Genomic DNA, 13,713 nt, shown 5'->3' with positions numbered 1-13,713 from the left:
ACAGATTTACAATAATCTAAAAATTACCATACAATACATAAAAACTTGTAGTTTTAGAAATTATTAAAAAGCTGTTATGTTTTCATTAATAAAACAAAAGAAACTTCAATTAATCCTTGAAAATATTATGCCACAATTCAATATGTATGAATTGAGCTTACTATCTTTCATTTACTTTTCATCAAACTGGCTTAAGTTTAGATAAAAAATTAATGATAAAAGGTTGACCAAAATTACAAAATTGTACACATTCAGCATGCTGTGATAAATAAATAATATTACACACACACACACACATACATACATACATATATAAGGATAAAGAAAGGATCTTTTGGTCTAACTAGGTTATCCAATAGTTATCCATCAAATTAAATTCAAAATAAAACAATGAAATTCAATCCTTACTACTGAAATATTTATAAAGCATCATCTTAAACTCTTAAATTAACTTCATCCACTACAGCTGAATATGAACTATTCTAAAGGCCAGCAACCCTGTAATAAAAGTTAAAATTTTGATAAACTGAAAAATGTATTTCCAATAATACTTACCTCTATATTTCTCACATGATACTCTCTGCTTACATCAGTGTGCCCTCTATCCCGTCACTGTATATAAATATCTCACTCAACACTAACATTTTTAAGACTGATTCAATCCTTATCTATAACACTGGATTTTAGTGGAGAAGAAGGGAGCATGAAAGGAGGTAAGCATTATAAGAAACACATTTTCAATTTGAGAAAATGTTAACTTCCAACACATACATTGATAAGATGAAGGTACTATTGAAACAGAAAATTCATGCATAAATCACGGTGTGTCAAGAGAAGAGTAGCACTCTAATGGGTAAACTGCACTACATTAAGTCAGATATGTTTTTCACCTGGAACTTAGATCATGTATTGTGAGTGGAATTTTACATGATATTTCATCACTATTGGCCATGCTCCAACTAGAAAGTCAAGATTCCACTAACCAGAATTGGAATTATAGGGCCATGGTTCTTATATCACACACTGGTGGCTAGGGCAATTGGAACACAATCTATACATATGCATATATACTTATGAATAGTTTGTTTGTTTGTAATTAAGCACAAAAATACACAATGGGCTATCTGGCTCTGCCCACCACGAGTATTGAAACCCAGTTTCTAGCATTGTAAGTCTGCAGACATACCACTGTGCCACTGGGGGGCACTTACAAATAAATCCCAATGTGAAGCCAGAGTGATGTATTTCAAGTCATCAGAATCATGACAAAAAGGTAAGCAACACTAAAGTTGACAAATATTCTCTTCAACATGAAGAAGTGACAAAAGCAATAATCCAGGCTCAGAAAGATGGGAATGTGCATGTCTTGCTTAACCTGAGGAAACAGAACTCATTTGATCTTGAATTATGAGACCTCATCCTTACTTACCAACTGTGTGAGCAAATTAATTTCCACTTGCCCCCAAAATTATGAGAAAAACATGGAACATCTGTGTTCAACCAAGGACCAAGGGTGGTGTCACTCTGAATTTGGCATTACAAGGAGACAATGAATCCTCCTTCATAAACAATATACTGAACCAATATTGATCAATAAGAATGGCCACAATAAATCCAACTGGATAGCTGACCTTGAAATCTGAATAGGAAGGACTACAATTTCACCCTCTTCTTCAAGAGTGACAATGACTGAAAACTAGGTGTGGTAAGAGCTCCCTAGCTCTACTAGTAGATTCTAGGAGGTAAATGCATGTTGAGGAGCCCTCAGAAACAAGTGTTTTCAAAACAATGCAATAGGTGAACCAAGTTCTCTACATTTTTAAAGATAAACTGACTCTGGTTCATTCAATTCAATGATCAGCAGGGATGGTCAGGATCCTCTTATGCTTTACTCATGATATTTCAGGAGAGGTAGTCCAGCAATGCTACCCAGTCAGCCTCCAGGTGGTGTTATCGAACACCTCATTTCTACAGAACCTGTTACAACCTGCATTTATAATACCTTGAATTAGTGGTTGCTAGTGTAGAATTGGTTTGATAAAAGCACATCTTCCTTGGCAACATTTATCACAGACGGGGATGCTGTGACAAAGTAGGGGAGCCTAAAAAGTAGCAAACAAAATACTCACTCTTTTGCATAATGTAGTGCATGCAGTTAAATAGCTACAGGGTGTAGGTGGAAACCCTCAGATGAGGATAATGACAGAAAATCCAACAAATATGGGATAAAAGTATGGAAGAGGTCCACAAACATGTCTGCATAGTGTCCTCCATTGTGTATTTCAATCAGGCTATTAAGAATAAATAAATGTGATAAACCTGATTTGACATGACTTACAGAAAATTCTTTATCTTCAAGAAGAACTCAGTCATTGTCTAGCATCTCTAAAGGCATTAGCATAGGAAATAAAACCTTCAAGACCCTAACTAAACATGACAATAATTGAAAGCTGATAGAACATAGAAGAGAGAAATAGTGATTAGATGAATTGGTGAAAAGGATTTATCCCTATACCTGTCTGATAGTGTCATGGTTGGAAGACACAGATAGAATGAGGAAGTTATTTGTGTACAAAACAATGCAAACCACTCTGATCAGCAGTGTTTGTAGGTCAGAAGCAATGAAAAATAAATCTTCAGATAAAGATGATAAATGGGATATGAGAATCAGGTCACAAACAGATGTTGGGAAAGGGCATGCATGTAGCCTTACTATACTTAATAGTTAAGTAACTGGAATGGTCATTTGTGATGAATGACTCAAGATGACTTGAGGAGTCTGGAATTTGTTATAAGTGTTGAATGGTAGCTGATAAAGCTACCTCATACAGGATGATCGTGGAAAATGCAAAATCCCTTATGAAAGAACCTGGTAAAAAAAAAAAAAGTTATAGTTGGCACCGTTGACTGAAGTAGGTTCAATCTCCTCTCAAAACACCATTGCTGATATCTGTATCATTTTCACTGGTAAGTGTTCATTACAAGACTAAGAAAAGATTGAGACAAATACATGGCAACCTTGTAAATTAAACCCTGATGCCATGTGAAAGACTGCAGAACCTCTATGCTTGAAGCTTTTACTTCTAGTGGGCCAGGTGTATTATGTCTGCCATCACAGAGATGGCCTAGGAAAAACAGTAAGAAGTGGACACTCTGGAAGGCACCACAGAAGCAGAAACTATGGTGTAGCTGTCAAACTGGTGCAAGCAACAGGATCCACAATAAATTGAAACAAATCATATTTAGTACCCTGGGTAACATATGAATTGGAAGGAAGACCTTAAGTTGTAGTCCAGTTTTGCCTTGATAGAATCCATCCATTGCCAAAACTCAAAGGTACCTCACCAAATTGTACTGTAGACAAAATTGTCTTAGTTGGATGCTCAATCAGAGTTTCAAAGTGATAGCCAATTAAAAAAGAAACTTGTGATGCAGTATCTATTTTGTTGGGAGAATGTATTTAGGATATGACAATTGATCTGCTACTACAGGCATCACCTGTGGAACATGGCAAGCTAGTATGGTGATAAGATAAGAGTGGTCCAAAAAACTGAGGTCCAACATTTGAAAACAAGGAGCCCTCAACCAAGTGCCTTTTTGAGTTGAAACACAAGACACCATAACAGAATTATCAGAGTGATGTCTGACAATTTTCCCCTCAATAAGCCCAAACTGTAAGGCATTGCCTTTTGAAGAGCAAGAAGGACTAAAACATTGTGTAGGGAAGTGTTATCTGTGCACAGGCCCTGGAATTCCTGACTGTTATATACACCCCATTCCTGAAGCAAGGAGTTCATGAGGAGATGGAATTGTGGATGAGATGGTGATAAAAGAACCCATATATTTGTGTCCCAATTTATTAACCCCTTGAGATGAAAGAATGATCCTGCTTAAGGAAACTGGGGAATCTATCAACTTGATGTTTATGATCCCATGGCCACATAAATACCATTAAAAAGATCTCTTGTGCTCTCATCCTAAAGGCATGAGATATTCAAATAATACCAACGTTCCATGAAAAGAAAGTAGGAAAAGGTTGGGTGAGTAAGAGCTGTGTTTCCAGTCCATAGCATGGAATCAGATTGTTGTCAATTGCATCTGACTGGGAGATAAGATAAAAAATAAAAAAGTATACAAACTAATGAAATATTGAATTGAAGCTCTGAGAATGAAGACTGCTTTGTTTTGTTTTTCTCTTCTGAAAGTGGAATCAGGATGTGGTATTCTGACAACTGATGAGATGGTGGCAGTAGTTATCAACTGTCTGTGGAATGATGTATGCACAATGATATGGAATAGAGATGACTAGAAAAAACATGTACAATATGTCAGGACTCCTAATAAGTCAATTCAAGTCCAAAAGTAAAAATCCAGAACTATAGCACCTGATCTTTTTGCACAAAAAGTGCTGATAGTAGTGGGATGTCACCACCGTGACAGTTTATAGATAGAAGCTGACTATAATGAATGTAGATATCCACAATCACTGTAAAAAAATGTCAAGTCAGACCAAGGAATGATTAACTTACAATCTCTGGAGAATCTAGGCACTGATATAAGAGAGAAAGATCGATGACTGGACACCAACCCTCTGTTTTCTTTGACCTAACAGTGTAACTCACTGACTACCATAGATCAATTAAACTCTGACAGCCCTAAAGAACTTTTGGGTGATAGAAACTCTACAGGTTGGGTGGATAATTGTGGTGAAGATGTGAACTGAATGATTAACCCCGATTCAAGAACCTGTAATGATCCGTGATCCATGGTTAAGGTGACCATACATCCAAAAATTCTTGGAGCTGAGTCCCACAACCCTTGAAGGTATACATTAATCATTGGTGCTGCTGGTGGTGATCCTACTAAACAGCAGAACCCTTGGATACAGACAGAATTTGTTCTAGATACCAGTGTATCAACAGGCTATTGTGTGTGTGTGGGGGGTCAGGACCTACAAAAATGAGTGGAAGACCTGCAAGAGACCATAAAATTAGAATGCCAACAAAAATAGGGATGAATGTAGAAGTTGATAATTGAACCAATGCACATGTTAACAATGGTTACAGCTCATTATCAATTAGTGATCCTGAGACTTTCAACAAAGTTAACATTAGAAAAAAACAAAATGTTGGAATTTACAACTAAGTTTGTAGACTTACCCTGTCCCATAAGGGAACATTGATATATTCAGGTTATCTACAAATTGTGCTTTATAACCCCAGACTTTAAGGAAAAAATATATTACTTGAGCCAGAAAATACTTCCACCTGGAGGTGGCACATTAAATCGCAAAGTTGCAACAACTATGTCAAATAAGGCATAACCATCTCTTCTTGTAACTGAGAATTAAATTGTCCAGCATAAACCACAATGTCTGTGGATGGAGAGAAAACAAAAATTTGCCTCCAGACCTGTTACTCATTGAGTAAGGTGCAACCACTAGTAGCAAGCATTATTCTATGGACTTTCAGAGTTTTGATACCTGTGAAGGGTAAAGCAGTGATAACCAATGTGTAGCTTTGTGCTTAAGTACTAACAAACAATGAAATAAGGTGCAGGCTCAAAAGCACTCAATGAAAGGCTATCAATCAACAAGTAGAAGGAAACAAATAAAAGGCAACTTATCCCAAAGTGGCTTCCTTTTTGTTTTCATATGTCAGTTGAAGACTGTTTTGATTACCATTGATTTGTCTTTTAGAGCAAAGCAATTTTGGGAACTCTACCATGTCCACCATAGGGAATTGAACCCTGAACCTCAGTTTACAAATTCACAACTCTCCCTTAGGGGGAATGAAAAGCCAACAGACTTAAAGAAGGCAAAAAAAAGTCAAGTATAACTCTCAATTTCAACCTCAGAACCTCCCAGAGGAACACAGAAGAACTGATTATTTGTTTCTATCTTACTACGAATACAACAACTGATAGTCACAACCAATAGTCACTCTTTCCCCCTCTCCGACTGTTGTACAACATTAGATATCAGAGGTGGGATAGGAAAGATCTGCTTTGTCTCAGTACCAGAAATAATAATCCATAAATTCATACTATAAAGCAGTTTCCAATTTGGAATATTTCTTTTTTAGAAAAATCAATTAGCTAACACAGAGAATGTTCAAAGTATCTCCAAACAACTGAAGTACTGAGAAACCTGTTAGTGATTCCTTTTTGAGAAAAATGTGATAGTTATCTGAATGAGGTATTTTATATACAGTTCCAAGATAGAAAGCACATTGATGTAGGTGGAGAGTGTCATGAGGCAAATTTCATGAGGAACAATTAAGTGGGGTATAAATGACTAGAACAAAGGAGAAAAAATAAGACTTGTGCTCAAATGAGCATTAGATGAAGCCCTCATAGTCGAGTATTAGATTAGCTATAAGTGCAAGAGAGGTGAGTATGCCTTGGAAATAATGCTGGATTAGCTGAACATGACTTCTACCCTAACATTCTCACCTTTAATTATGAAAAAATATGATGCACAAATGCTATCATTTTCCTATACAATATTAAATGCCTCAATCAGGTCCCCTATAATTGTATTTTTTTTAAGAGGAAACAGTTTAAGAGATCTTAACGTGTCCTTGTATGACATACAACCTTTAGATCACAGGTATTATTCTAGTAGCACTCTCCTGAACACTTTCCTACAATTCTTCTTAAGACAAGGAGTCCAAAACTAGCAAAAATATACCAAATATGGCTTAACAAAATGATTTTGATTATTTTGTAAGTTAAACTACAAATGGCAGATGGTTTTTGATTATAAGAAGAGGAGTACCATAATTTCAATTATGAATTTACTTTTGATAGGAATAACCCTAAAATGCCATGGAAGGTGTGCATCTTGGTGTTCTAGTTGATCAGTCTCTTAAGATGTTCTTGGTAATGTTAGGGAAGTAGGATTTAAAATAATTTATTGACCATCTCTTCATATAAACGAATACAAAGTAAAGTCCTAACACTAAGATCTTAGGTACTATGTCTGAGATATTATTCTAATCTGACTAAACTATATTTATAACAACTTTCTATATTTTTCCATCCATTCCATTTTCTATCAAATAAACCAACCAATCCCAAACACCTACAAAGATTGTTTTAAGAAATCTTTTATGAAGTAGCTTGTCAAATGCTTTCTGAAAATTCAGGTACACCAAATCCACATCCATAATCTCAGCTAAATAAGCAGAAACATTTTCAAAGAATGATAAAAGATTAGTGAAGCAAAATTAGTTCAACCACACTGAAATTATTCTGACTATCCATCAGAAGTGTTTACTTCATTAAATTACTTTGCAAGCATTTTTATCAAACATTTAATTTTTTTTTCCACTGCTGTTGAAAGACTAATAGGTCTAATTAATGAGATAAATTTTATCATCTTCACTGAAAAAACAAGTACTTTTTAGCAATTGTTCATTATTCAAGTACTTTCAAAATGCAAAAGCAAGTGGCTCATATTTCTTATTTTTAACCTCCTCCAAAATTCACAGTAAAATACTATCTTACCTACAAGATTAATCATTCCTCAAAGTCACCATATTTTCTTAACAAGTTAAGACTAATGTAAACTTTATGTAATCCATAGCTCAGTGTTAAGCTACCGACACGCAACACAGTTACGCCAAGACTGATTGAAGCACAACGCAACAACGCCATTGGTCGCTTGGAAGCAGGCGAATCTCGACCAGATGTTGCCAGAGCTGTGAATGTCCACCCAAGCACCATCACAAGGCTATGGAATCGTCACCAACAACATGGATCAACTTGTGACCATCCACGATCTGGCAGACCTCGTGTGACCACGCCCGCACAAGATCGCTACATCCGGTTAAGTCACCTTCGGGATAGGACCACCACTGCGAAGTCTACTGCCTCAACCATACCAGGGCTGCGTAGGATTTCCGATCAGACTGTATGCAACCGTCAACGAGATTCTTATGCCCCATGTGCAACCCATCATGGTGAACGTCAACGATGTTTTTCAACATGACAACACCCGTCCTCACACAGCCCGACTCACCACTGTCTTCTTGAGACACTACAACATCAACGTTCTTCCCTGGCCCTCCAGATCACCAGATTTAAACCCCATCGAACATCTTTGGGACGAGTTGGACCGACGTCTGCGATGACGACAACCTCAACCGCAGACTCTACCTCAGCTTGCAGCAGCTTTGCAGGCTGAGTGGACAGCCATTCCACAGAATGTGATTCGTCATCTCATTGCTTCCATGGGCAGGAGATGCCAAGCAGTTATTGATGCTCACGGGGGGCATACTCGTTATTGACGTTGAGTGACGTTAAACTTCAACTAGTGAGCGTGGACTTCACCTTTGCAGACTTTGGATGTTCAGCAGTGAATGTGCAAAGTTTCACACATGTCATACAGAACTACCCGGAATAAACTTGTTAACAATATGTCTCAAATTTTGCCTTTTGCATTTCTTTTTTTGAAGAGTATAGTTGATCAGACAGCAACAATTTTTTAACAAATATACAATCATATGTACTCAATTTATGTGCAGCCACCATTTTTGTTTTCTATAAGGAACATGCTTCTTCATTAGTAAGAACTGACGAAAAACTATAATTTGATAAATTAGCCATCTCATAATTATTAGATATGAGCCTTCCTGCACCACATTTTAAAAGCTTTCTATCATTCTAACAATTTGTTTGCCCTTAGAGAAGTCCTTATTGCTAATTTTTGCATTTTCAGCCAACGTTTTCTTCATATAAATTTTTTATTTCTTAATTTCCAATTTGACCAATTTTCTTGATTTTCTATTATTTTTCAAATCTCCTGGCAGAGTAGTCAATTTACAGTTAAATTTATAATGCTTTAATTTTATCTGTTATAGCTTTTGAGAGCTATCCTGTTTGTTTTTTTTCTTGTAGCTACCATGCTTTTTCTAAAAGAAACATGCTTATCTTGAACATTTGGAAAATTACCTTAAAAAGGTTTCCTCATTTGATCAGTGTCTCCAATTGATTCAGTTGACCAAGCTATGGCTTATAATTCTTGTCTAATTCATATGAAGTTTACTTTTTGAAATTTAGAAACAAAAAATAATTATTCTATTACATAAAATGGATTTTGGAAATGATCATGTGCACCCAGATGTTCTCCAATTTACATCCTATGAACTATTTCTAAGAAACAATGTATGCAGATACAAATACTAGATTGTGGATATCATAACACATAAATGCAATTAATACACAATTACAACAAAAAAGTATTAAATATTTCAATGGTGAATGCATATTTTGACTCAATAAAAAAAAGCAAAAACACAAGAAGACAAAAAATAATAAAGAATAAAGTCAGCAATGTTCCTACATGCTTACCAAAGTTGGAACCATGTTTATTCGTTGCATTCTCATTTTATTGACAAAACTGAATACATCTACCCGGCCTTCTCGATCAGCTTGGCTACGTAATGCATCAATAGCTATAAAAGTTCCAGATCTTCCTACACCTGCACTAAAATGCAAGTATAAAAAAATTTCAAAACATTTTTCTACTTTCAATAATGTACTCAAGTATTAGTTGCATAAGATGTTATAAAATAACTGATTTCAGGAGAGTAAATAAAAGCTGTGCATTTTGACATAAATAATTTCTAATGTAGTTTATTGATATTCAAATTCTATTCAATATCAGGATAAAGACTATATACCCTATTTCCCAATAAAACTATCTTTCAAAATGCCACTTTTAACAAAAAAAAATTGATCTAATCAAATGAAAATTATGATAAACTTACCTACAGTGAACAATAACTGGATTTTTGTTTTCAGGATTATCAGTTTGGATTCTTCTATGAAGCATCAAGAGAGATGAAGCATTTGCAGGAACCCTCTGATCAGGCCAGTCTAAAAATTGATAATGATGAATCCTACGTGTTTCTCTTTCCTATAAACAATAACTGCTCTGTACTTCAGAATCAATTAATCTATATATATATTTACAACTGTTTTGAGAAGCTATAATTAAAATATTCAAAAGAGAAGGCAAAAAGAATTTCATTAGCTACTAAAAATTAGAAATAATTTCAAAATTAAGTAACAAGAACAATATCAAAGTGTGCACCTTCATTAACAATATTATCGACAAACTTTAATATTTTTTTGATACATTGTAGAATTCATATCAAAATAACTTACTCACTGGTTATTTTAAAATATAAAGCATTTGTAGGTGTAAAAACTTTATTATGGCTTGCCACACTAGTCGTGATAGTGTGGAGTCATCATTCTTTATTAAAGTTTTATAATTAACCAGTAGTGGTAATTAACTGAGACAAAATTACCATTAATGCAAGTTTTTCAATTTTTAGTCATTAGTCATGATGCAGTCCTAAAACAGAGTTAGTTCATTTTTTAATAATGTGGTATTTACAGATGCATCGGTACTTCCTACAGCACCCATTTTAATTAAAGTTTAACAAAAAATGTATTCAAGATGTTAAACTGAAATTTGATCCAAATGAAATGAGGAAAGAGACTACACAAATTTGTAGTTAAACAAAATGCCTTATTTATTGAATTGAATATAAACACTTAAATTCAACCAACTGATAAATTCATTGAACAATATAAAGTCTTTTCTTTTTCTGGATACTAGAAATATCTATACCAAATAAACAGTGGTTAATGCTGAAAGTGTCAATTACTATATGTGCTTGTGAAATAGGGCAAACTTCCTCAGAGTACATTCATTACTCACAACACATGACTATCATGATTATCAAACATTTTAAACAGCATCTATAGGCACTTATAACTTCTATATACCTAGTATTATTATAGAACATATTACTACAAGTTTAAGAAAAAAGCAAAAAATGTCCAGAAATACTGAATGGAGTCTAATCTTGAAAGTGTGTGACTAGTTCAAAAATAAGCTTACCTACTTTTAAAGATGTTCATCAGCATGTTATATGTACACTGCTGGTCAAAATCTTAAGGCCAATGAACATAAAGAAAAAATATGCATTTTGCATGTTTAGACTCAACCACTTATTTGAGTAGAGCTTCAAAAGATGAAAATAAGAAAATGGAAAATAAAAAACAAACTTTTGTAGCATTTAATAGGGAAAATGTGGACACTATGAAATTAGCTTAAATACTAGCTGGTCAAAAGTTTAAGACCATACTGAAATGAAGTGTTAATTGGTAAACACATAACGAAGTTTAGTAATTTGTGTTCAAGCATTAGCGTTGTCAACATCTCCCACTGATATCTTCTGCGTTACATTGGGTAAAATCATGGCAAATGCCAAAATGTTGACAGAGTTTGAACATGGCAGAATTGTTGAACTGCAAAATCAAGGTCTCTCTCAACATGCCATCGCTGGTGAGATTGGGCATAGTAAAACTACTGTTGTAAATTTCTTAAAAGACCCCAAGGGATATGGAATGAGAATTGCAAGTGGTCGGCCCAAGAAAATTTTGCTGGCGTTGAGCAGGAGGATTCGACAAGTTGTCCGGCAAGACAGCAGCCAATCGTCGAACCAGATTAAGGCCTTTACGGATGCAGAATGCAGCTCAAGAACAATAAGATGGCATCTACAAAAGAAAGGCTTTAAATACCATGAATGTCTTCAAAGGCCAAGCCTCCTTCCATATCATGAAACAGCTCAGTTAAACTTTGCTGAGAAGCACCAAACATGGGATGTAGAAAAGTGGATGAAGGTTTTGTTCTCTGATGAGAAAAAATTTAACCTGGACGGTCCAGATGGCTTCCAACGTTACTGGCATGATAAGGACATCCCACTGGAGACATTTTCCAAATGACACAGTGGAGGATATTCTATCATGATCTGGGGCACTTTCTCCTTCCATGAAACAATGGAGCTTCAAGTTATACAGTGGCATCAAACAGCAACTGGCTACATTGGCATGTTGGAAATAGCATCCTTACTGACTGAAGGACCTCGCTTGTGTGGAAATGACTGGATCTTTCAGCAAAACAATGCTGCAATCCACAATGCCTGCAGGAGAAAGGACTTTTTCATAGCAAATAACGCGATTCTTTTGGACCATCCAGCGTGTTTGCCAAAAATGAACCCCATTGAAAATATTTGGGGGTGGATGGCAAGGGAAGTCTATAGAAATGGATGTCAATTCCAAACAATGCACGATCTTCGTGAAGCCATCTTCACCACTTGGATCATTCCAGACAGCCTTTTGCAAATGCTTATATTGGACATGCCAAAGTGAATATTTGAAGTTATTTGCAATGACGGCCGTGCAACTCGCTACTGAGACCTCTTGTTGGGCATTTCCTATCCTGTTTAGGACTTCTTTTTTGTATGGTCTTAAACTTTTGACTAACTAATATTTAGGCTGATTTAATAGTGTTCACATTTTCCTTATTAAATGCTGAAAAGTTTTTATTTTATTTTTCCCTTTTCTTATTTTCATCTTTCAAAGCTCTACTCAAATAAGTGGTTAAGTCTAACAATGCAAAATGCATATTTTCTCTTTATATTCATTGGCCTTAAGATTTTGGACAGCAGTGTATGTATATATGCATGGATAAAAATGTATATATATATATATATACACATACAGATAAAAATGTGTGGATAAAACAGTATGAAAGTGTACAAAAAAATTAAGTCATGATTAAATTAAATGATTATTTCACTAAACTAATAAAAGTAAATGAAACACCTGATGTGTTTCATGCATTATAACTAAAAACAAAAAGTCTATGAATAGCTATAAAGCGGTATAATTTCACTTCAGAAATTTATATAGTAGTTTTATTCAACATAAATGGATGTAAAAGATAAAATATACTTCACATACATTTAATTCAGGATGCAGCCTATGTACCCACAGGTTCATTTTTGTGTAGAAAAGAGCTAATTATATTATGATCCTGATAAATTAAATTATGAATTAGATTCTTCTTAAATTCAGAAGGTAAAAAAACTATCAAAATGGAAATATATTGTCTAGTAAATGTTGATTTATGATAAAAGTTTCAAAACGTTTACCTAACTGAACTATCTTTGTGTCTAAAAAAATCTAATGCAACTCTTGAGCCTGTAGACACCCTATGAAGTGTTCATAACGATAAACATTAAAAAGAATATTAAATTACTGGTGAAAAATTATAATAATTTATTAAATACAAATTTAATTAACCCCTTAAAACATCAGATTACTACTTAACTCAATAACCTAATTTAACATAAATTTGTACATAAAGACTCAGTGTTTAGATTGGTAATATAGACAGGTTTGTAAAAATTGCTTCATACACATCTTTGGGTAACTCGTAACTATAAGTAACCATAAATTCTTTGACTACATAAGATTAACAAATACCCACTAAAAAAAGAAAAGCCAATTTATAACTGGAAATACTATACTTGACAGACTACTCTAACATGGCAAATTAATTTAAGTATTTTATATTACTCATAAAATATTCTATTATGAGAACCAACCGATTTATTTTCATTAAAGGTAACTTCTGATAATAAACCATTTTTAATTTTTAACAATAATTCTGTAGACATCTTTGTTTTCTTACTGTAGAATCAGATTCTAATCTCTTAAATTTGGTGTTATTTAAAATAGTTAAAGCTTTATGTGCATAATCATCTGTATTCAAAATTATTATACCATTATCTTTATCAATTTTATGAATAACTAAATCATCAAGCAAACTAAGATATTTTAAAACTA

At 34.4% G+C, this 13,713-nt stretch overlaps 1 protein-coding gene across 8 annotated transcripts in view; it reads right to left on the bottom strand.

The window, feature by feature from the left end:
• Positions 1-13,713, bottom strand: part of LOC143244846 (receptor-type tyrosine-protein phosphatase S-like) — a 171,725-nt gene that overhangs the window by 24,755 nt on the left and 133,257 nt on the right. For 7 of the 8 annotated variants that reach the window (XR_013025345.1, XM_076490246.1, XM_076490247.1 and 4 more), the window contains 2 exons: positions 9,774-9,922; positions 9,355-9,490 (listed from right to left, as the gene is read on the bottom strand). Coding sequence is in view for 6 of the 8 variants with exons in the window: in XM_076490246.1 (XP_076346361.1) it covers positions 9,355-9,490; positions 9,774-9,922 (285 nt within the window). In the remaining 2 variants the exon portion in view is untranslated. The remainder of the gene's footprint in view (positions 1-9,354; positions 9,491-9,773; positions 9,923-13,713) is intronic. The other variant, XR_013025346.1, reaches the window with a different exon arrangement.

Source organism: Tachypleus tridentatus, chromosome 2 (genome assembly GCF_004210375.1).
Source record: "Tachypleus tridentatus isolate NWPU-2018 chromosome 2, ASM421037v1, whole genome shotgun sequence".
Classification (NCBI taxonomy): Eukaryota; Metazoa; Arthropoda; class Merostomata; order Xiphosura; family Limulidae; genus Tachypleus; species Tachypleus tridentatus.
This window is presented reverse-complemented; position numbering and strand designations above follow the sequence as displayed.